Source organism: Nanorana parkeri, unplaced genomic scaffold, assembly GCF_000935625.1.
Source record: "Nanorana parkeri isolate BGI_ZX_2015 unplaced genomic scaffold, ASM93562v1 scaffold2372, whole genome shotgun sequence".
Lineage (NCBI taxonomy): Eukaryota > Metazoa > Chordata > Amphibia > Anura > Dicroglossidae > Nanorana > Nanorana parkeri.
In genome coordinates, this window is record NW_017308640.1 from 26449 (window position 1) to 52483 (window position 26035).

Below are 26035 nucleotides of genomic sequence, written 5' to 3' on the forward strand. Positions count from 1 at the left end.
TCGGTCATACCCAAGGAAGGGAAGGATCCACAGCTCTGCTCCATCTACAGACCGATATCGCTACTTAATGTGGACTTAAAGATGTTCACCAGGATCCTGTCAAACCGCCTTCTCCCATCCATGACCTCCCCGATCGATCTCCATCAGGTGGGGTTTGTCCCTGGCCGAGAAGCTAGGGACAATACTATCCGAGCCATTAACATAGTCCATTGGCTGGAAACTCACAACAAGGAAGCAGTCCTGCTCTCCACTGATGCGGAGAAGGCGTTTGACAGGGTCGCATGGGACAAGGGCTGGGACGTTGCATGCTGGGGTGGATCCGCGCGGTCTACTCCCGTCCTTGGGCCAGAGTTCGTACGATGGGTTGCCTATCTCCCCCTTTCGAAATCACGAATGGGACACGACAGGGGTGCCCCTTGTCGCCTACCATTTTCATACTAACATTGGAACCCTTCCTCAGACTGATACAAGCTGACTCCCAGATACATGGCGTCCGCATGGGTGATCGCGAACGCAAAGTAGCGGCCTATGCCGATGACATGCTGTTCTTTTTTAATGACCACATGCAATCTTTACAGAGACTACAGTCCCTTTTCTTGGAATATGGTACACTGTCGAACCTATCCATTAATTATTCTAAGTCGGAAGCACTTAACATCGGTCTACCTCCTGAGGTGGTGCTAGAGCTGAAGGCCGCCTTCTCCTATAGTTGGGCCCCCTCATCGGTTAAATATTTAGGCATTCACCTGCCAGCCTCCCCGTCGGAGTTGTTCCGCTTGAACTATGCACCCATACTACAGACCATATCTCGGGATCTACACCGATGGAGGCCTCTGACTTGCTCTTGGTTCGGCAGAGCAGCCATAATCAAAATGAACATCCTCCCGAGACTACTATATACCTATTCCAAACGATCCCCATTAAACTGCCCAGACCCTACCTTGCCAAAGTAGAACCTGGGGCAAAATCAGGGTTATGATTTAGGGGAGTCAAGGGACCGTCTAGTGTCGTGAGGGTGCCCCGTCTCCGCTGAGTGGTGAATTCCTGAAGGGATGCTCCAATTAGAGGGTGGATGGTGATGTGCCTGGGGCTATGTCGTTGATGAAGCCATGACAGAGCAGTCAAGGGAGGTGCGTTTCCCAGTGTGTTTCCATGGCGACCCAAAGTTTAGAAGAGAGTTCAGAAGAGACCGCATTTAAACACTTAATATGGCCAGACAAACAACCGAGAATTGCATGGTCACTATTGAAGGCTCCCAAACACCTAGGCGGCCTTGACGTGCCAGACATATTGGAATATTATCTGGCCTCCCACCTTTGCCGGATTGTCGACTGGCATGTCAACGCACCTTCTAAACTTTGGGTCGCTATGGAAACACACTGGGAAAACGCACCTCCCTTGACTGCTCTGTCATGGCTTCATCAGCGACATAGCCCCAGGCACATCACCATCCACCCTCTAATTGGAGCATCCCTTCAAGAATTCACCACTCAGCAGAGACGGGGCACCCTCACGACACTAGACGGTCCCTTGACTCCCCTAAATCATAACCCTGATTTTGCCCCAGGTTCTACAACGGCCTTTCTCACTCACTGGACGCCCTCAGCTCCATTAGCAGCACACTCATTCTTCAAACGCAGTGCCTTCCTCCACAAAGAGGACCTAGCTCCCCTCTCCAAGTCAGGACAGCTTCCTTGGTGGATTTATCTGCAAGTCAGGCACTGCCTTATTAATCCAGCTAAAAGGGGGGGTTTTGCTAGAGACATGGCCAGTTTTGAAAAGGCGTTCTCTAGCGAAGGTCCCTCTCGACACTTGACGTCGTGGATTTATGGTCTGGTGCGCCAAGCCCACTCGCACCGCCACCTTACGCGCAACCTGGGAGCGGGAGCTAAACCAGGAGATCCCAGTAGACACTTGGGAATCAGCATGCTTGGGTGCACACAGAAGCTCAGTGAGCTGTAGGACTCGGGAAACAAATTTCAAACTCCTCTCTCGATGGTATAGAACCCCAGCTCTCCTCCACAAATTTGACCCAGCAATACCAGAGGCTTGTTGGAGATGCACCTCAGCACGAGGTACACTCATCCACATCTTCTGGGAGTGTTCCCTTCTTCAACCTTACTGGAGACAGATCCACGATATTATTGCTCAGATCACAGGGGAACAGCTCATTTTTAGCCCAAGTACCTACCTAAGGGAGGTGCGTTTCCCAGTGTGTTTCCATGGCGACCCAAAGTTTAGAAGAGAGTTCAGAAGAGACCGCATTTAAACACTTAATATGGCCAGACAAACAACCGAGAATTGCATGGTCACTATTGAAGGCTCCCAAACACCTAGGCGGCCTTGACGTGCCAGACATATTGGAATATTATCTGGCCTCCCACCTTTGCCGGATTGTCGACTGGCATGTCAACGCACCTTCTAAACTTTGGGTCGCTATGGAAACACACTGGGAAAACGCACCTCCCTTGACTGCTCTGTCATGGCTTCATCAGCGACATAGCCCCAGGCACATCACCATCCACCCTCTAATTGGAGCATCCCTTCAAGAATTCACCACTCAGCAGAGACGGGGCACCCTCACGACACTAGACGGTCCCTTGACTCCCCTAAATCATAACCCTGATTTTGCCCCAGGTTCTACAACGGCCTTTCTCACTCACTGGACGCCCTCAGCTCCATTAGCAGCACACTCATTCTTCAAACGCAGTGCCTTCCTCCACAAAGAGGACCTAGCTCCCCTCTCCAAGTCAGGACAGCTTCCTTGGTGGATTTATCTGCAAGTCAGGCACTGCCTTATTAATCCAGCTAAAAGGGGGGGTTTTGCTAGAGACATGGCCAGTTTTGAAAAGGCGTTCTCTAGCGAAGGTCCCTCTCGACACTTGACGTCGTGGATTTATGGTCTGGTGCGCCAAGCCCACTCGCACCGCCACCTTACGCGCAACCTGGGAGCGGGAGCTAAACCAGGAGATCCCAGTAGACACTTGGGAATCAGCATGCTTGGGTGCACACAGAAGCTCAGTGAGCTGTAGGACTCGGGAAACAAATTTCAAACTCCTCTCTCGATGGTATAGAACCCCAGCTCTCCTCCACAAATTTGACCCAGCAATACCAGAGGCTTGTTGGAGATGCACCTCAGCACGAGGTACACTCATCCACATCTTCTGGGAGTGTTCCCTTCTTCAACCTTACTGGAGACAGATCCACGATATTATTGCTCAGATCACAGGGGAACAGCTCATTTTTAGCCCAAGTACCTACCTACTCCATATCCGTGAGGAGGAGACTGAGGGGCCCCACAAATCTCTCAGTAAGCATTTGATTAACGCGGCTCGAACAGTCATACCGAGACAATGGAGAGAGGCACGGCCCCCTTCTCTTACCGAATGGATCACTCAGGTAAATTATATCTCTGAAATGGAAGAACTCCTCTTTATCAAACTAGACAAGGTGACCAAATTCTCTAGGCTATGGGCACCATGGACACACTTTTGCCTAGGAAAGGTATGCGAAGAACTCACACGCACCACCGCTTAGCAGAATAACATACAAGTAAATTGCCTACCGATCCTCAGGGAACACATTTCTAGTGTATGAGACGATGCTCCCAATGGAAGTAGACCCATAACGACAAGCTTTAGGTCCCTCCCATCACGACACCCAACATCCTATTAGTTGGCTTGTTGTGTGGCATATTGCCGGAAAGATGTGATATGTTTGATCACAATACATGTATGCCTTTTTCTTTTCTTATGTTCAATAAAATAAAAATCTTAAATGGGAAAAAAAAATGTATTTTGCTGTTTTTGATCTTTGTTTGTGAAAGGCTGACTGTAAGCCAGCCTGTAAGCTTAGGAAAACGTTGTTCTGTATCAGGAATGGAGTCCTTTTATATTCTTAGCCCTGGACATGTGTACAACTTGTATAGACTCTACTTCTCCACCTGTCCATATATCTGATCTATATATGTTACACATTTTCAATTATACTTTTTTTTTCATTGTGTTTGCGAGCTGACCCTGTGACAAATGAACACCATATACCATGCACTGTTTGTATTAGTCCTCGTTCACACCTGAACGTTTTGTAGCGCGTTCTACGCTCGACGAACGCTCTACAAAATGCTGAAAAATCTAAATCCCATTGTATTCAATGGTCTCGTTCCCACCTTGGCGTATTTCCGCCCATCCTTAACGCACTACAAAACGGCACACGCCTAAAAAGGTACATGTACTACTTTGGATATGCGACGGTCGCGCATATGCAATACGCCTAGGTGTGAACGAGACCTTTAGTGTTTCTTTTTTATTGATTCAAAACTGAATAATTATTAATTATACACAAAAAGAATAAGCCTAAGGCTAGGTTCAGATATTGCGCACAATTGCACACATTGATTTCAATGGGTAACATCCGCGCGGCAATCACTAAAAAAAGGCACGTACCCGTTTTTGCGACGCACAGCTTTTTTTTTTTTTTTAGCCGCGATCGTGTTCAATTGCATGGGTGGTATCGCGGGTGTAAAGTACGTGATTTGCCTGGCACGACTGGGGTGCCATTAGCTGCTGTGGGACCCGCCAGCTTTAACATATGTAGAGAAGGACCTCGGTGTTGTGTAAGGCTGCCCTAAATGCCCATCAGACAGGTGTTTTACAGGGCAGCCTTACGCAGCGCCGGGGTCTTTCCCCTGCATTTGCGAAAGCCGGCAGCGGGTTTAATTTTGTGCAGAATGCACCCTCCTTGCTGTTGCCGGTGTTGCATCTTGACACAATTCCAGGAATTGGACAGAGTTGGTAGCTGCACATCATGGAGGGCGCCTGTAGGCACTTGCCTACTCTGCCTAATGGTAAATCCAGCCCTGTAAGGGAGGATGGGTTGAGGTTGAGGGGGCTGCGGACTGGCACCCTGTTCTAGTGTACAATCCAAATATGGGTGGAACATGGTATAAAAAGTGTATTATGCCTTTAAATATCTAGTTGAAAGTGTTTTTGTGGCAGATTTCTAGCAAAAAATACCTGTTGATCTTGCCATCTGTTAACTTCTTGTGCTGAACTTTTATTAGTTCAATTGTTCCCAGTTATCCCTAAAGACCGCAGAACCCCGACCCCAACGGAGGCCCGTTGACTTGCAGTTTTAACCTCCATTCACTGCCATTGACTTCCGTTGCTTTGCGATTACATCCATTTTTCTTGACACTTTTATTGCATTACGTTACGCTGTGTTTGAAAAAGAGTAAAGCATGGTCTACTTTTTTTAGCACACAGAAACAGAGCAGTGTGAACTGGTCCCATTCACATCCGTACCTTTTTTCAGGTTATCTTCCGTTGGTATCCAAAGGGATGATAACGGATTTGGTGCGAATGGGCCCTTAGTGGTTGAAAAACACCTGTGCCTGAGATTACTTTCACTTTTTAATGTAGAAAACTCAATGTGGGGTATAAGCCCTGACTACTCACAGGCTCCTTGTCTATTGAGAATGTCTTGCTAACTAGTAAGAGATACTTACTGGACAGTAGGCTGATGGATGGGCAGGGTTTATGTCCTTGGTTGAGGCCCACAGAGGTAAAAGTGTGGGCACTCTTTAAGTAACAGCCTATCTTTAAGTGGACATGGCATGTTAAAGATTTACTCTTCCTTCTAGATTTTGAACATGCTGTAACAGTGGCATTTCATGCATCACTACACTCTGTACGGACAGAACCATGTTATTGATAACAAAGTGGGTCAATGCTTTTAATGTAGTGAGCTTAAACTCAGTGTACGGAACTGGAAATAGCCAATTTGACTTGTCCCGGTACATTTACTGTGAACAGATCATTTTCTTTTAATAAGTACTTGGTTGTTAATGACAGTACCTATTTTTCCCTAGATGGTAAAATACATTTATTAGAGAAGTACATTGTTAATATTTAATGTTTTGCTTATTTTAGATTTTCCCCAGCTACAGATGAACCGCCACAGTAAAGGATGGCTCGATTAATTAATATGCACAGGACTTCCCTGGCCACGTGGAAAGGACTTATATCTGTGCGCTCCATGGTGACATGTCCCAGAGTAGTTCTAGGGATAGAAACAAGCTGTGATGATACCGGGGCTGCAGTTGTTGATGAACATGGAAACATACTTGGAGAAGCTCTTCTGTCTCAGAAAGATGTTCACTTAAAGTGAGTAGGTCATTCTTCATCTGGGGGCAATCTGAATGATGTGTAAATATACTATGTCCTCTATTTATGGTGTAGTTATGTGCAAGATAGAAGGTGATCATTTTTTTGTTAATTAGAATTCATTTTAAAGTTAACCTGTCACAAACTTGAGCAGTTCAAACCAGGCATATGATGATAAAATGTATGCTTAGAATCAATCAGGAATCCAGGTATATAGGCAGCTACAGTGATTTGCAAATCTTTTCCTGTAAAAGTCAATCTTGACCCGCCCCCATTGCCTGAGCCCCCTTTTTGGTCACTTATGTGATGTACAGGCCCATTTGCCAACCTGGTAGGGCACAGGGGACACATGCTTGATTTCTAAATGTATTAGTCTTCACACAGCTCTTGCTTTTACTTTGTCTTGACATCTGTACGTGAAGGGAACCTCTTTTCATTTTAAAAGAGATAATATTGGGGTGGTGGACAATGGGGAAATGGAGTTTAGGTCAGCTTTTAAGGTAAATTGCTACTGCAGCCTATTGCCTTTTAATCTTTTTTTTTTTGTATTGGAAGTCTTCACTTTGGAGTTAAGGTAACGTAGAGATAACCTTGAAGAACGTAGAGATAACCATTCCCAGAGTTCTGTAATTTGCAATGAAATTACAGTGAAGACTGACAGTTTGCCTGGAAAGGCAGATTACAAACTCTAAAGAAATGGATGTCATAGACAGCGGGGTAGCTATTACAAACATCCTAATACCTTGTACACCCATGCTCATCTTTAGTGCATGCGGATGATCCGGATCCAATATTCAGCGGTAGTAAAGTCTACAGTATATTAGAGGTTCAGAAAGGTGAAATTTTTCTAACATTACCGACACTGAAGAATTTCTTTGTGGCATGGGGTTTCTCAGCTCTCCATTTTCTCTGAAACAGTACCCCCAACTACACCTAGTCTGCATGGAGTACATTCTAGAAAATAGAAACCTAACCCAAGCTAGTCCACTGTTCTAGTTCAGTGTTTCTAAGCCACTGACCTGGAGAAACAATAGCGATAAAGAATTCTGACACTCATTTACAACATGGATGTTTTAGTCTGTAATTAAGAATATTGAGGTCAGAAACAGCCAGGCAAATCGCATTTTTAGAAGGAAGCCAGCAATGCTAGCTTCTGCTCGTCTCTCATGACTGGTATACTTTAAACCACAAAATGTAACCGATTTCTTTTTCTCTGTTATGATGCTACATATGGCTAGCTATGAAGTGAGATTTTTTTTTTTCCAATGTCTTCCAATACAGGACGGGTGGCATTATTCCATCAGTGGCACAGCAGCTTCACAGAGACAACATTGATAGAGTTGTTAATGAAGCCATTGTTTCTAGTGGGATTTCAGCAAGTAAGCTTTCAGCTATCGCCACAACCGTGAAGCCTGGACTGGCTCTGAGTCTTGGAGTTGGCCTAATATACAGTTTAAATTTGGTAAAACAGTATAATAAGCCTTTTATACCTATACACCATATGGAAGCTCATGCCTTGACTGTTCGGTTGTTGCATCCAGTAGAGTTCCCATTCTTGGTACTGCTGATTTCAGGAGGACATTGCCTCTTGGCTGTAGCCAATGGAGTATCAGATTTTTTGTTGCTTGGACAGTCCATAGATGAAGCACCAGGCGACTCTCTGGACAAGGTATCATTTCTTTTACAGAAAAATGTACAGCTTAAACAAACCAAGTGCATCACAAATACTGAAACGTTTTTACATGTCAGGAAGTGTGAGAAATGTGTAACAGTGAGAGAAAAAAAGCTCTGACAGGGGTCCTAGCCTTCCTCCATTCTACAAAAAAAATTGTTTGTCTGTGTTGCTGTTGGGAGAGTTCCTCTCACTTTCTGTCTGTTAAAAGCAGGACCAGAAGTGAGGAGAAGTCGTCTCTCAGAGCCCTGGATATCAGTAGAAACCAGACAGTGCTTCTCTAACCTGCCCCCACTCTATCCAAGACAGTGTTTTGACTGGACATACACTTTAACCCAGTGTTTCTCAACCTTTATTCAGTCACTGCACCCTTTAAAAGTATGAAATCTTCTGACACCCCAGTCTAAAATGTCATGGATTTTAACCACTTGCAGCCCAGAGCAATGTCTTAAATCTGCACACACATGATAAAATCTGAATTTTTGGCTAGAAAACAGCCAAAAAATATTTTCTGAAAGCAGAGGCCATGTAGAATAAAAAGATGTTAGTTGCTATTTTTTATGTCTCGCTGTATTTGCGCAAATGTTTATCAAACCAGTATTTTTAGGATAATACACACTAAAATGGAATTTAGTGCAGAGAAACAGAATACCCAATTTTTTGGTACGATATAAAACAAGGGGTCATGTCGGGTAATTAGATACCAAACATGCCAAGCCTTATAATTGCATGCATCCTTGAAACCGCAAAAAACTACAATAACCAAAATTTCCCATAGGCAACGCTTTAAGCACTTTTACTGCTCATCAGTTTAGTGTTAACAGTGATTGATGGGCCTAGAATTATTGCTCTCACGCCGACACTCGCAGCCATATGTTAAATGTGTGGCGCAGTTTTTGCACGTAAGCGCCTCCGACGCATGTTTGTGTTGTACGTGGGGGCGGGGGACTTTAAAATTTTCTTTTATTTTTTTTTATCTATTACTTTATTTTTTTTTACATTCAACTTTATTATCACATAGGGTGCTAACAAGCCCCCTATGTAATAGCAAATATATTGTGACAGGTCCTCTGAAAGACATCAGAGGTCTTTCAGACACCTAATGTTACCTAGGGACCCCCAAGGAAGCTGATGAAGCAGAGATCTACTTCACCAGCTTCTTCTGGCTCTAGGAGCCGGAGAATGTGCACAGTGAACCCAGAAGTTATGTAATGCACGTCACTTCTGGGTCCAGTGATCGGAGGAGAGATCAGCCTATGGAAGCCTGCTGATCTCCCTCCAATTAATCAGGGGAGACCCACCATGCTGGCCCCGGGCTCGCATGGGGGACAGTGGAGCCCGGGAACCCTACGGCGGCACCGGTGGAGGGGGGTGGACACAGCGCCGCACCATAGAAGCGATCTGTACAGATGCCGGATTGCTTGTATTTAAACGGCAATCGTCTGCTGTTTAAAACAGTACCAAGAACACGGCTCGTGGTATAAACACTTCCAGTGGATAGCGTGTATTTACGTGAACCCGCTGGAAGTGGTTAAGGGGGGACCCCATGCAAAAACACACAAAAAAGTGGGTTTTCCCCTTCACATCAAAGTGCCCCCTTCAAATCAACATTTCCTCCACCTTTACATCAGTCCACCTATTCACACCAGTAGCCCCCCCTCCCTTTGACATCAGAGTTCCCCCTTTACATCAGGAGCCCCCTTCACATCAGTCTTCATTCCACCCTTCACATCACAGTCCCACCCCTGAGGAAGCTAGAGGGCACACCAAAGGCTGCTTTTAACCAATGGCATTTTTCCATTCACGTTCATACATTTTGGTAATTTTATGTTTCCTTTCTTGGCTGATTTTATAGTTTTTTTTCAGGTTTTACAAGAAACATAATACAGAATTATGGAGAATAACCGTGACAGTACAATCTTCTTTTTTTTTTTTTTTTTTTTTTAAAAATTTTTTTTTTTATTTTTAAAAAATATAAAAAGACCCGGATCCGGATACCACCCAGGAACCTCTACTGCTTCCATTGTGACACCTCCACTAAATCGCAAGTACTCTCAGTGCTTTGCACTCATTCTCAGTTGGACTGTTATAAGTTATCTATTGGCTTAATATAAGGACTGTTATAAGTTATCATTGGCTTAAGTTACATTGGGGTTTTGTACTTCCACCAGTTTGGGGATATATCATTGGACTCCTGCATTTATACTCTTCCTTATCATTTGCCACTACTTTGCCATTTACTTGCATAATTAATCCCATCCATTTAAGCCATATAATTTAAACTGAGGCTGTGATGTGAGGAACTCTAACTCTCTGTTAAAACTGAGAGAGTGAAACCAGAGTTCCATCCCTGAGAAGCCTCCGCAGCTGAGATCCACGCTACCTCCGTACAGGCGTGACAGCGCCGCGCCTGGTGCGAGCCCGGGACCAGCACGGGGGCCCCGCGACAGGGAATCGGAGGGAGACTGGCACACGAGCTCCCCCCTGTCCCCTCCCCAGTGTCAGAACGTGGAAGCGATGTACACTACCGCAGCATTCCTGTGCCATTCCACAGATGGAGAGAAGCTGGTGAAGCAGATCTCTGCTTCATCCGCTTCTTTGGGGGTCCCCAGGTGACATTAGGGGTCTTGGAGACCCCTGATGTCTCCATAAAGAGGACTGCCACATCTCTTTGCTATCACATAGGGGGGTTTCCTAGCCCCCTATGTGACCACAATAAAGCCAAGTGGGGAAAAAAAGAGAAAAAAAAAAACCAAAAGCTGCAAATTAAAAAAAAAAAATCAAAGTCACACATGAAAAAGAATGTTGAAAATTTTCTTGCACCAGGCGCGCACACATGCAAAAACGACGACCGCACCCCCAACCACTCCACACATCGCCGCGAACGCCGCAGTGAGAGCAACTACCCCAGGGCCACCACTCACTGACACCAAACCGATGATTGGCAAAAGCTTCCAAAGCACCGCCCATGGCCAACCCTGGGCACGGTAGTTCCCCGCGACCGTACAATCTTAACCAAAAAAAAGATTGGTTCAAGGCTTTGAAGAATTGTGTGCCCTGGGTTTCCCATCTCCTAAAAACTATTGTCCTATCATTCGTGATTTAACTGACCATTATTAAAATGATTGGCCCATGTCAGCGCGCTTAATAACCTCCACCATTCTAGTAGTGTCTGGTATGTAAAAAGGGCGAAAATACAAAAAGATAGAGGTAGAGGAAAGACAAAGAGTGAAAATCAAAAAAAGAAAAAGGGAAGTTTCATAAAGAGGGGGATAAGGGAAGGGGGGCAATGGCAGTCTGGTTCTTACTGAAATTAGAATAACTGATTTACTAGTTCTTGGAAGTACTGTTACCAGTAATGCTGCTCAGCCATTATTAGCTGAAAATGAGCTAGATTTCCTTCTATTCACAATTTAATCTTAATGTAACATTTTCACCTGGACAATGATGCAGCTTATAAACTGTCATTTATGATATTTGTAATATGTTTCAGGTTGCCAGACGCCTTTCACTGATCAAACATCCTGACTGTTCTTCTATGAGTGGAGGACAAGCAATAGAGCACTTATCTCAGTTTGGGGACAAAACCTTTTGTAGAGAAATTCAACCAAAGTCGCGACACCGGGACTGCAACTTTTCTTTTGCTGGACTGCGAAGTCACTATAATTATATTATTCAAAAAATGGAGGCCGTGGAAGGTAAGTGAGGATAGCTTCATATTTCAGACAAATATTCAGAATGCACTGGAAAAGTCATTTTTTTAGCAGTAGAAGTGTTTGCACCAAAAATGCCTAGAACTGCAGCAATGCTGGGGTTTAAAAGAGGGGCTAGTATGTTGCGCTTGGTTTAATTGATCTATATGGTTTTTTTATAAATATATCCTCGTGTCATGAACTATAAATTTATTTTGTTAAAGGAGAACTATGACATGAGTGATTTCCACTCGCCTCATAGTTCTAAGCCGACCTGTGACAATGAGACTGTCACAGGTCAGCTCAGTAGATCGGGAGGTGAGAGAACACATACCGGGTTCCCTCACCTCTCGATCCTGTCACGGATCTCTGCCGTGACAGGGGGAGAAGACTTCATAAAAAAATATTGCAGACTTCATATAAAAACAGAAAGACAAAAAAATATATATATATATATATAAAGCAAAAAGTCTTATCTGCAGTCCGCTTCTGTCTTTATCGAAATTGCAAAGTTCGGAAAGTTCAAGGAAACAAATATATAAAATTATATATAGATGGTAGACTTAAATTCTCCTTTCTTCTTCACTCTATCACGGAGCTGCTGGAATCACTTTTGTTTAGTTCCCCTTCGGTTACCCGTCCTTCACCGCTGTAATGGCTATGCCAACTCACCGGATACAGTTGGAAAAACAGGACCGGGCAATTTTTAGTAGAGGGAAAAACAAGAGGAAAAAAAAGACAATCTTAAGTGTAGTATTCAAAACATTTATTAAAAAGCAAAAAATGTATACACTTACAAGATTGTGAATTTTAAAAGCATTTAAGTGTAAAAGGACACTCAGCCTTGTGGAACATCCGATGTGTAGGAGAAGAATCCCTTGACGCGTTTCGTCCTGCTTGGACTTTTTCAAAAAGGATGATTACTTCTCCCTTCCATCGGTCTTTATATAGTACAGTCAATTAATTCATTAATTCATGCATCAATTACCTTCTATGTGCACCTCCTCTATAATAGCAGGTGCGGTACATCCCAATTACTATCAAAGTTACTGAAAATGGAACGGAATCTCCCCAATGTCGTATCTTGGCACCAAAAACGGAGATATTCCATGGGATGTGGGTCTATTGTGAGTTATATTCATCCAATGTCGACTGTACAAGGGTATATAGAGTACGTTCGTTTTAAAAATTGTGACGGGACCTCTCGATCACTAGATCTTTAAGAAACATGTTCATACAGTAATATAAATGGGTGTGCTATGTATAATAGTAGTAGTCTTTGAACCATGGTAAAAAATTATGCAGTACATAGAATTTAGTTGATTTAAAATGAGTTATTTAAAATGAAAAGCATTTGCAAATCATGGACAGCATTTTAAAATACAAAGATTAACACTTGGATGGATGTCTCAAATATTACATCCATAATATTTGTATAGTTTTTAAAGAGCATTTAAAACACACAAAATAAACACATTTATATTAGCATATGTGTCAAATTTTGAATCAGCGGCATAAAAAAATATAGCTTCCGATCCAGATTGCTGGAGTGTATGATCCAACATTTAATATTAGTGGATCATTATATATTGTACTATTCATTATTTATATTTATTGCAATGTATGCCACATTTTAGTTTACACTCTTTTACCGTATGTTTTGTAGATTTTTATGTTTTTCTATGCTTTTAATCTTACTACTAACATTGCATGAATGAATTTTTAAAACGAACGTACTCTATATACCCTTGTACAGTAGACATTGGATGAATATAACTCACAATAGACCCACATCCCATGGAATATCTCCGTTTTTGGTGCTAAGATACGACATTGGGGAGATTTCGTTCCATTTTCAGTAACTTTGATAGTAATTGGGATGTAGCGCACCTGCTATTATAGAGGAGGTGCACATAGAAGGTAATTGATGCATGAATTAATTAATTGACTGTGCTATATAAAGACCGATGGAAGGGAGAAGTAATCATCCTTTTTGAAAAAGTCCAAGCAGGACGAAACGCATCAAGGGATTCTTCTCCTACACATCGGATGTTCCACAAGGCTGAGTGTCCTTTTACACTTTAAATGCTTTTAAAATTCACAATCTTGTAAGTGTATAAATGTTTTGCTTTTTAATGTTTTGAATACTACACTTAAGATTGTCTTTTTTTTCCCCCTCTACTAAAAATTGCCCGGTCCTGTTTTTCCAACTGTATCCGGTGAGTTGGCATAGCCGCTACAGCGGTGAAGGACGGGTAACCGAAGGGGAACTAAACAAAAGTGATTCCAGCAGCTCCGTGATGGAGTGAAGAAGAAAGGAGAATTTAACTCTACCATCTATATATATTTTATATATTTGTTTCCTTGAACCTTCCGAACTTTGCAATTTCGATAAAGACAGAGAAGGGGACTGCAGATAAGACTTTTTGCTTTATATTTTTTTGTTTTTTTTTGTCTTTCTGTTTTTTATATGAAGTCTGCAATATTTTTTTATGAAGTCTGCAGTATTTGATAAATATATGACCAAAACCGCTTGAAAGGTAGAAAGGAAGAAATAATAGCGGCGTTTTAAGTGGCTCCATTCCACGTTGATAGATCTTGTGTATGTGACCATTCTAGTTCAACCTGTTGGGCATGCTGCATTTTCGTTTTTAGTTAACAATCTAATTGCCATATCGTTTGTCACATTGAACACTTGTTGCACTAAATGTATGTTGTGGTTCATCTCACGAAGAAAGAATTAGAATAATTAATTCACACCTTAATAAGTTAAGGTCATCACCACTTTAGGAATTTATAGCTTTTTTGCACATTTTATTCAGAAGTTCACACTTTCCAATGTTTTAAACACAATTAGTGTTAAACTTATATATTTAATATTTTTTTTTGAGTGGAATCCATTAGAACACTAAAAAGAGACACACACTAAGAAGTAATTACTCACCAGCATTCAAGTCTACTATTTACAGAGTTCAGTGTCACGTAGGATCACAATCACTCATTATTTAGCAGATTTAAATATCACTTATTTCATTATTTACAATATTACAATCACTACGGATAGTACACTCGGATTAACAAAATAAATTTATAGTTCATGACACATTATGAGGATATATTTATAAAAAAATCATATAGATCAATTAAACCAAGCGCAACATACTAGCCCCTCTTTTCAACGTTTAACATACATTGTTGCAGCTGGTGCCTAATATTGACTCCAAAAGCGCAAACTAACTGGTTTGAAGAATGCTGGGGTTTAAATGGCGAGCAGTGTCTTAATACTTGGTGAACCCTGTGGCTTATCTAAATATTTAAAAAATATGTGACTATGGCACCAAGGGCTGGATTTCCCACAAGGCCAACCAAGGCCCGGCCTCGGGCAGTATAGAGGCAGCAGGGGTGTGGAATTCCTATCTCCTGATGCCCAGGACATGTGCATTGATGAACCTGCCCTACGGGCAGCAGAGTAAATCTGGTCCTGATGGCGCCTCAAAAGAGTTTTCCCTTTTCTTCAAATTGCTGAAAATTTTATTTTATTTACATTTGTCAAAATGTATCACAAAAAAAAACACATTTAAATCAAACCTATCAGCTTCCCCAAACCAAAGTAAAATCAGGACAACATTGTTCATCAAAACCCCTAAAGATGGCTGCCCCACCTGCTAATCCTCACTATGTAGCAGCAAATTTACTGTAATTACTATACATGGCAGAGACCTATAATCATAATCTTTGCCATCCAAATACAAGTTCATCATGGCCACAATGTTTATAAATCTTTTTCCATGCTATTCGGATAAACCAAAACTAAAGAACTAAATAAATGAATGAATAAATCCTGCTGCCATGCTAAACCACAGTAAGTTGATCATCTCAAAGCTAATGCACCGCGCTGGAAATGTGTATCAAATCAGTTAACCATTAATACTAAATATCAATAAAACAACTTGTATCATATAACAATTCTCCACAATCCAGACTTCAATAAAGGGGAAAAAATATACATACAAAGCGGATCTTGTGTATCCCGTGTAATAAATTGCTAATATAGAAAATATAATATGTGACATATACTGATAATCCACATACGGATTTCAAAAAAGAGAATAAGAAAAAGTGCACATACAAATTATCCCGTGCAGCAAGTAACTGATATAGCAACGTGTAATATGTAGCGATTCCCAAATTCAATCTTCAGAATTTTTACACATATAAAGTAGTTTTTGCGTGTATCCTGTGCAGCAAGTAACACTATCCAGATTAGCCCAGCTGTGGTCAAGTGAGTCTGTGACTCTTTCAGATCATTACAATTCCCACACTGTAGTAGAAAGTTCCCACAAATTCCACATAAGATGTTTCGATCTCCTCCAATATCATATCAATAAGTCTATACACTCACCAGAAAGTTCTGACCATGCATTTAAATGGTCAATCTACATTTGCGGTAAGTGTGCTCTCCTTGTGACACCCGTTAACTGCCTCTCATAATCTCCATCCTCCTCTCTCCTTCTCAGATAGTCCAACGAACACCCCAAAATTCTGACCAACACTCGGATGGCAAAATGTAATGTCTTAAACTAGGTGATAGTCTCCCTTTCTGCTGGTTCCACGTTACACTTCCTTGCCGTTTTGGATGCAGTAAGGGAGAGTTATGACCCCCATCTGGTTTTTTTTTTTTCCATCTGCCCAAGTGAGAAGATTTCCCTTCACTTCTTCTCTGTAAGCCACAACAGGAAGAGCAGTTGTGGCTTACAGACAAAAGTTGTTTTTTTTCATTGTGAATAGAGTTAAAACCCTATCAGATTCTGTTTTGCTGTTTGTGTCCAGGGGAGATTTCCATCCACTTTCTGTCCTAGAGACATAACAGGAAGTAAGGAAATTTCCCCAAAGTCATGGGTATTGCCATTGTAAGAAAATGACACGTGTAACGAGCCCCTGCTCGCTCGGTTCCACTCTCCCGGCACTCCTCTGCTACTAATGGATCAGATGTCAGACCGCAACGTCTGATTCTTCGATCGTCCGATAATCCGGGATTGGAACTACAGCTATGTGCCGTTCCAATCCAGCTCAGAACAAACACCAGGCGGGCTGTATGTAAGTTCCAACAGGGATCTGCTTTATTTAATGCACACACACATTTTATTTTATACACAACAGTTTGAACAACCCGCCCAAACCAACACCTTCCTATTGGACATGCAAATGAAGGCTTGAAACAGAGTCAGCAGGGATTGGTCCGATAACTTGAAGGGGAGGGCTGATATGTGTGGCCATGCAAAGGAGGACTTGAAACAGGGTCAGCAGGGATTGGTCCGATAACTTGAAGGGGAGGGCTGATATGGGTAATGACACAGAGAAGTCCCAGGAGATAATTCCATAAACACAGAACAATGCCTTCCTTCCAGACCACGGAGCCGTTGGAGGGGATTATCCTTAAGACAAACTGTGAACTGTGAAACAAATACAGAGTGATTCAACCCTAAGACAGGGTGGAGGACCCACCACTGTGTAATATAGTCAAGGAGACATGGTTCAGTATTCCAAGGACCATGACAACACGAAATATGATTTTTTTTATGTCATATGCCTTTTCTCCAAGCATAGGGTGGAAAAGTTCAATAATAGATGATGATTGTTTCCGTTGTTGCATAAAGTTCAGAATGTGTTTAATTTAAAGTTACAAAATATTACAGGATATGGTATATCTTACAGAATTAGTCTATAAGATGCTTGATGATTACAAAATACAGTATATCTTACAGCAGAAATCTATAAGATGCTTAAGAAACATGTCTTTTAGTTAGGAAGTAAAAATAGTCCTAACAGGTGTCTGTCTATTCAATGTGAGTGTGGGTGTGTCTGTGTGATGCTGTGCGTGTGTGTCTGTAGTGTGAATGTGTGAGTGTGAGTGTGTGAATGTGAGACCCTTGAAGGATCATCCCTCATCCTTTTATCCATGCTTTTACTTTAAAATAACCTATGTGACGTTTACCTTAAAAGTATTTCTGATTAGCATAAGGGAGTGCCATACTCTAGTAGCTGAGTCATGTGTTCTCCTTCTATCCCATTTTGGGCATCATAGTCTATGTCCTGAGTAATGTGGTTTATTCTTCAAACTCATTTTGAAGGCCAAGTCTTCTTTGGGCATTCCCAACAACTGTTTCAACTATACTTAGGTCTGCCTGTCAGGCTTACTGATTTGATTACCAATTGTAAACTCAAAATCAGTAGCACAGTAAAAAACTGTACCTCCAAACTTGGATAGATTAAAATATAGAAAATCAATCATCATATAAGGTTCACACATACATATTTCAATATATCTGGTTTTATGGTTTTAACAGCCATCCTAGACAGCTGTCCCCAATAGAAGACTTCCCTTCACCTCTTGTTCTCCTGACAGCTGTAAAATATTGGATTTTCCCTTACTTTCTGGAAATGGACAAATGGATAGTGACAGGAATCACCAGGGCAAATAGAGGATTGGATCTTACCAGTGAGATCCAGGCAGCAAAAAAAACTTGGCAGACAGTCTAACCCAGGGGTGCCCATTAGGTAGATTGCGATCTATTGGTAGATCGCAATCTACCAGTAGATCGCAAAGCGAACACTGGTAGATCGCGATCAGCTAACTGACCTGATCTCCCTCCTGCGGTGCTAGTGCTGCTGAATGTGTCGGATGCCGCAGACTGGAAGGGGCGGGACACCTCTCCCTGTGTGCAACGTCGGCAGATAGAGATAGCAGATAGAAACAGGGGACAGAGCGAGGAGAGAGAGAAGAGACGGCTGAGAGAGGGCCAGTTCGCACCACAAAGTCTGCGTTCCAGAGTGTTCGGCCTCTAGAATGCACAAACGCAAGCCGGCTTGCCACATTTTTGCAGATCGCACTATGTGCCTGTTTTTCCCCAGTGCGTGCGATCGCTCTGCAGGCAGGGGACGTGGCTGCCTTGCCATTGACTTCAATGCACCGCCATGCCCCCTCCCGCCCCTGAACGCAGGTGTTTTTTCATTGGTAGATCTCATTGAGCTTGTCATTTTGAAAAGTAGATCTCCAGACGTAAAATTACATTGTTGTCTTTACATACGCTTTAATGCAGAGTTATTTTTTTGATGAATCGGCTACAAAAAACTGTAGGTAGGTGCAATGTTTTCAAGGCAACATTAGTATATTTCTGAATTAGAAGTGTTCATCTTTAAGCAAGACTAGAGAAAACAATTCCTAAACCAAAACTGAGTGTTGCAGGAAATATTTTTTGGACTACGCTTTTTACCAAAGGGTGTCAATACTGACTTTGACACATGGGAACACATTTATACACCAGTGAAGGTGACCTTCACCAAACATTCACTGGTGGTGGTGCTCTGCTGTTTATTTACGTGTGCATACAAATCTTTTTCGGGTCTGGGGATTCCTGTTGCAAGAACCTATGGCAGGAGTCCCAGAAGGGTCCCTACAGATGCGACCGCTGTGCCCGTTTAACTGAATGACAGGCTGACAGCAGCTGCTTCTGTTTGCAGCTGTGTGCAAGGGATGATTACCTGTGGATCGGGATATATGCTTGTCCCTGGACACAGACAGATTGTAGGCAAGGGACAAGCATCTATCCCGATCCGCAGGTAATATTTTTAAATAGGATTACATGAGGACAGCTGCGGACAGATGTGTACAGACCCACCTGTGATTCCTGCCACAAGAATCCACAGGTTCTCGCCTCAGGAATCCCCAGACACACATAAAAGCCCTGTGTGCACGAGGCCTTACAAAGGAGCTTGTCCGGAATACTAAAGGCTTCATTATTTGGCATTTTACTTTCCTACATTAGCCCAGACAGATTGTGTCTGGACCATGACATTTATCAGCTCAGGCGGGGGACGGATCAACCTCCATGGAAGACTTACAGGCACTACCATTCTGCTCTGACAGGAGAATTCAAGTGAAAAACACCACATACACATATTTAACCGCTTGAAGACCAGGTGTTTAGACCCCCTTCCTGGCCAGGCCATTTTTCAGTGGTCAGCGCTGCAGTACTTTGACATTTATTCCGTCATGCAACGCAGCGCGCCGCTCATGGGCGGGCGGATGTAACAGGACGTGTATACACGCCCAGTTACATCCAAGAAGCTCCCGGCCGGCCGTGTATACACAGCGGCTGGCCGGGAGGTAGTTAAAGTGTATTTCCACTTTTGCAGCCAAACTGGGATAACACCTAATTTAATTTATTTGTTACATGTTCCCATTCGCATAGCATAAGCTAAAAAATGTTTTAATCTTCTTGTATTTAAAATTGCTTTTACTTGGGTTAGGGTTTTTTGTTTGCTTCTTAAGGGTTAGAATTTCTATTTGCTTCTCCTTCTTTCTAATAGCAGGGGTTGTGAAGTGAGGGGTTAGGATTACAGCCCGGGCTTCTGTATTCAAATGTTAATGAAGTTATTGAGAGAAACACAATCCTGAAATTTCAGTTCTAAGTTTTTCTATAAGGACAGATCAATGTGAAGGTGCTCAGAAAAACCTGGAATCTGCCATGTTGCCTGCTGCAACAAAATACCTAAAAGGTAAGAAATGTTTTTTTTTTAAACTTATTTTTTGGTATACTTGTGAATGGGAACACATAACAAACACATAGAGGGGCTTTCTCAAATTTGACTACAACACTGGAAATATATTTTAAGAGGTGAGACTGCATTATTGTCACAACCTTTCAGATTCCCAGGAATGGCCATACTCTTGGACCTTTCTGCTGCTTTTGATACAGTTGACCACCCGCTCCTCCTCAATAAACTGCAATCCCTTGGCCTCCAAGACTTTGTTCTCTCGTGGTTCACCACCTACCTAAATCTCAGCGCACCTTTAGTGTCACGTATAACTACTTCCTTCTCTCCATCTATCTGTAGGGGTCCCCCAAGGCTCTGTCCTTGGTCGCCTTTTGTTTTCCATCTACACCTCCCTGGGTCAGTTGATAACCTCACATGGCTTCTAATACCATCTCTACGCTGATGACACCCAAATATATCTCTCCAACCCTCAGCTCACCCCTTCTATTTCCTCACACATCACTAATCTACTCACTGACATATTAACATGGATGTCACATCACTTCCTCAAACCAAATCTGTCAAAAACCTAAGCTTTTAATATTTCCTCCTATCCGGGTCCCCTCCCCAGACTTCTCTATCACAATCAGCAGCACTACAATCAGCCCGTCCCATCAAGCCAGGGTGCTCGGCGTAATCCTTGATTCTGAGCTTTCCTTTCAGCCGCATATCCAATCACTATCCAAATCTTACCGACTCAACCTCTGTACCATTTCCAAAACATTTTAACAAATGACATCGCAAAGCTTCTAATTCATTCTCTTGTATCTCGCCTTGACTACTGTAATTTCCTCATTGTTGGCTTACCACTAAGCAGGCTATCCCTCCTTCAGTCTATCATGAATGCAGATCTGATCTGCATCTGCCACCCCCCTCTGCCAATCCCTCCATTGCCTCCCACTTGCCCAACGTATAAAATTCAAAATACTAACAATAACCTACAAAGCCATCCACAACTCTGCCCCAACCTACACCACCCACCTCATCTCAAAATATCACTTAAACCGCCCCCTTCACTCCTCCCAAGACCTCCTGCTCGCTAGCTCTCTTGTCACCTCCTCGCATGCTCACCTCCAGGATTTTTCCAGAGTGTTTCCCATCCTCTGGAACTCCCTACCCCGATCTATCTGCTTATCTCCTACTCTATCCACCTTTAGGAGATCCTTGAAAACTCATATCTCTTCAGGGAGGCCTATTCCACCTCGGTATAACCCTCCTTTCAGTTCTTCGATTAAATCATCCCAAACAGTTATTACCTTTTATATCACTTGCTCCTCCTACTAGATTGTAAGCTCTCACGAGCAGGGCCCTCCTACCTCCTGTACTGAAATTGTATTGTTAATTATTTTGTCAACCTCAGTTTTGTAAAGCGCTGCGCAAACTGGTGCTATATAAATCCTGTATAATAATAATTCCCCACTGATTCTCTTTACATAAATCATTCTTTTCTTTGATAACAATCTTTGTCCAACAGGTCTGGAGCAGGGAGCTATTCTTTCATGTGCAGCTGACATTGCTGCTTCATTCCAGCATGCTGTGGCCTATCATATCATCAAGCGGACACAACGAGCTATTCTGTTCTGCAAACAGGAAAATCTTTTACCAGTTAATGCATCTTTGGTAAGAAATCTAGTCATTTATTTACAGGGTTATTCACAAAAGGGTGAAGAGTTTGGAGAAGGTAGGAGAAGTAAACAATCTAGGACAACATAGCTGAACTGGAAAGTGAGCTGAATTGGAGAATTTTTTCCAAATCAGCTATTTTGGCCTAGATTGTTCACTTCTCCTGCCTTCTCCAAACTCTTCACCCCTTTGTGAATAGCCCTTTTATTATTTCTTGACTTTTATGTTCTCATCTTGCCAGAAGCCCCTACCATCATTCCACTTATCTTCCAATGGTGAACTGAGCCCTCCTGCTATCTATGCACCTAATGATGTCAGCCGTTTGGGCACACCAAATGAACTTGGTGTATTCAGATATTTTTGTGTCTCTTTTGTTCTATAGAAAAGGACTGTCTAAAGTCCCAGTCACTGCATGGCTCGTGACTCTAAGAGGCAGTGTCCATTACTAATACTTATGCCTCTTACCTTTACTACCCTATCTCTACCCTGGCTCTGTTATTGATCTTCAACTCTCAGCTTCCCTTATATTTGCTTCCCACAATTTCTCCTGTGCTGCACCTATTTTAGATAATTCACTACCCTAAAAATTCCCGGCTGTCCTTTTGATTCTCAAACAAGTATGCTCTGAAAATACACACCCAAGTTAGCTTTGGTATCACGTAATCACCCTTTAAATAAACATTTTTCCTTGCTTTTATTACAAATTCTTGCTCTCATTCACTGTTCTGCCCGCCTGCCACCACTGCTGTCTCCTTTCAACAACATGTGCCTCTTTATTCCTACGGTTGCACAGAAAAGGGTGCTAGGTATATGTAATTTTATTTAAAGAAGAACTCCAGGACATATTTGTAACCCTTTGCAGTGCGGGGGTAATCTAGTGTTCATTTTCATCTAGGGTAAACTTATAATAAACTTATACTCACCTGAACATCGGAGCTGGCAGACTGTTAAAGAGCTCCCTCCTGCCTGTCTTCTCCCCTGCAGTTACTGTATGTCCCTCAGTGTCCTCACATACTATACACTCGGTATTGGATGTGATGACTCATTGGACCTTAGAATGCTGGCGCAGAGGGGGAGAGGCTCCAGGGACCAGTCTTAACACCCAGCCGGCTGCAAGGTTAAAGTGAGTATAACTTTTCTATTTTACCCCCTAGAAGAAAATGAGCATTGCAAGGGTTAAGAATCATTTTCAATGGAGTTCTTCCCAGAGTTCTTTAATTATGGGTCATAGCTAGTGTTTTATACAAACACAAATGCCTCACATCCCAGCTTATTTTACCTAATAATTTCTTGAAGGCATTGCCTGTTACATTATGTGAACACGCTGTCAACACGCTGTCAATATGTTTGTGTTATGTATATAATCAAATAGTAATAAAGTAGAGCCTAAGAACCGTGCACTACCATACGTTTTAAGGATGCAGGGGATAGAGAGTGTTGCACCATGTCTTAATTACAGGCAGGAATATTGATGATTCTTAAAGCAGCACAATCAAAGTAAAAGTCAAAGCAATTCCTAATTCAAATCAGTTAGCCTTGAAGTTAATATTTTCACTTTGCATTCTTAATACACCAAGCACTAAAGCTCTGTCCCAAGCTGGGTAAAACTTTTCATGGGTTGTAATGGACATAATAAAATGGCAGCAATTCTGTCACTTGCAGTGCCACCCTGGTTGACATCACTACCTCTTCCTCTGCCCATACATATTGATATGATTTGCAGCATTGTACTTTCGTGTGCCATGCCTGGGTGGTGTTTTGTAGTTCAAATATTCTAATGTCATGTGACTACATCGTGTTATCAGCCAGGGTCTCTGCAATGAGCCGTACCCCCTAGATTATATCTTTTGAAATAAGACAGTCAGATCTGATTTAAGAAGCCTATTTCATTTTACATTGTTATTTATGTAAAGGACTTTTTTTTTCTATGAACCTGAATGACATATCTGCAGTTTGGGGTTTGTCTCAGGAAATTACCTTTTAAAAAGGGTAAGTTTACTTTCTCACAAAACTTGAGAAAGTTAACTTACCAACACCTCTTCCAACCACCGCTGTGCATACCTTTGCGCTGCCCTTGCCAATCCCCCTGCCAGCCAGTGCACAATCCGTACACCATACTTCAGCCCCGCAGTGAGCATTTGACATAATGCTCACAAATTGCGAGTGCTCATTGGTCAGCACAGTCATATGACTGAGAAACGCTTCTGAGCCGGTACCAGGTCCCGGAAGTTAGAAACGCTTCTCATTGGTCACCATGATCTTGACCATGTTGCTGATCAATGAGCACTTATTTATCAGCATTATGCTGAATGCTCATTGCAGGGCTGGTGGGGTCACCGCAAAGGTATGCACAGTGGGGGCTGGGAGTGGTGTCTGTAAGTTCGTTTTCTCACATTTGTGAACTTACCCTTTGAATTGGATCTACTAAAAAGTTACATCAGAACTGCTTTAGCAGCCTTGCTCAATTTTAAAAGCAACTGAGGCTGTGAAAAATGTAACATTCTTTGGAAAAACAGAACTCCAAATCCAAATCATGCGGCAAACTTTCTCTTGAACAATATTCTGAATAAATCCTTTCATGGTCTCTCCTGCATACACCAGTGTTTCATAGAGAGTGTTTCAAAGCTGTATTACAGTTATTGCTGTCCTTTCCTGAAGAAGTCCCTCATAGTATTATTGTTCCTATTTAAGATTCTCCAGATATTGGACCTACAGTATGTTGTCCTTTTATACATACTTTGCTAGATTTTCTTTGAAGCTGCCAAGAGGTCATGTCAAGTTCCTGAGAAACAAATTGGTTTCTTCTTCTAGGTTGTGTCCGGTGGGGTTGCCAGTAATGGATATATTCGCCATATGCTGCAAAATTTAACAGATGGTATGGATATGTCGTTGCTCTGCCCACCTCCACATCTCTGCACAGACAATGGCATCATGATTGCTTGGTGAGAAAAGAGTTTTGATATTATTTATAGAACCAGAGTCATAATTAAAAGCTACAGGGTCCTGACAGGGACTTGTCATATATCTTACCAAAAAATGACTTTTACTCTTGTGGTACTATTTTTTTTTTTAAACTTTTCACTGGCAGACGTTTAGCACAGTTACACACTTACTTTGATGGCTGATGATGGCAGCTTTCCCTAGCCCCCATCCTCCAACTCCTATACCTGTCGATGCTCCGCCGAGAACTTTGCTTATGGCCTGCTTGTTGGGTCCAACGTCTCTCACGCAAAGTCGTACTTTGCTTGTCTCAATGGAGTACAAACTCTCTATGGCTGCAACCAACTAATCGATTAATCAATGAGAATAGTTGTCAACTATTCTCATTATTGATTAGTTGGTTGGATCCCCTAGCACTCTCCTCCATGCTGGGAGGAGGTCACAGCAAGCAGTGGGCAGGTGCAATCGCCAGCCTGCTATTGCAATTTGAAATGGCCAATAGCAGGCTGGCTATTGCACCAGCCCACTACCTGCTGTATTTACATTTATCTGCAGTCTATGGAATCTAGCCACTGGCAACTGTCATTCCCTGGCTGAAGCTATTCAACTCCATGTGCTTACAATACAATTATTTTTGTAAAAAATAATAAAAGGTAGGAAAAACAAAATTTTTGGTTTCGACCTGACAAATTCCAATGCGGGAGGTGCGTTGCAGTGCCATTCATTTCAATGGCACCCCAAATGTGCCTCCCACCCACTGTGTGATCGCCCGCACTGGAACACATGGTACCGCAATGCCGTGCGTTCCAATGCAGCGCGATTGCAAAAAATTGTGCATGCAGTTTTATTCTGAAGTAAATTTTGTTTAACACTCCATGTGTGTATTTTATTTTAAAATAAGGATAGTATTTGTTTCATTTTTTTAAAATCCAATTAATCAATAAATCAGCCAACTAATCAATTATGAAAATAATTATTAGTTGCAGCCCTAAAACTCTCCATAGGACAAAATATAGAGATTGTGGCAAGCATGCATATTAGGATCTGGATTCAGCAGTGATGAATTTGAAGGGGATGCTATATGCAGAGCACAGCAGGTCACACAGCTGTCTCAATGAAGTGGGGACAGGTAAGTATAAGACTAGAAGGGAAAGGGGGCTCAGCGTAAGTGTAACTCTACATACCCTGTTTCCCCGAAAATAAGACCTACACCGAAAATAAGACCTAGTACTATTTATGGGAATTGCTAAAATATAAGACCTACCCCGAAAATAAGACCTAGTTGTGACCATTCCCAGGGCCGGGGGTGGCATAAGGGGGAACTTGAAGAGCCGCGGGAAAGGCAG

At 42.4% G+C, this 26035-nt stretch overlaps 1 protein-coding gene across 1 annotated transcript in view; it reads left to right on the forward strand.

Moving 5' to 3' along the window:
• OSGEPL1 (O-sialoglycoprotein endopeptidase like 1) overlaps positions 1–26035 on the forward strand; it is a 37770-nt gene that overhangs the window by 7283 nt on the left and 4452 nt on the right. Inside the window, exons 2-6 of the mRNA XM_018573415.1 lie at positions 5931–6164; positions 7446–7833; positions 11330–11534; positions 21601–21746; positions 24561–24691. Of these exons, the coding sequence (XP_018428917.1) occupies positions 5968–6164; positions 7446–7833; positions 11330–11534; positions 21601–21746; positions 24561–24691 (1067 nt within the window). The 5' untranslated portion in view covers positions 5931–5967. The remainder of the gene's footprint in view (positions 1–5930; positions 6165–7445; positions 7834–11329; positions 11535–21600; positions 21747–24560; positions 24692–26035) is intronic.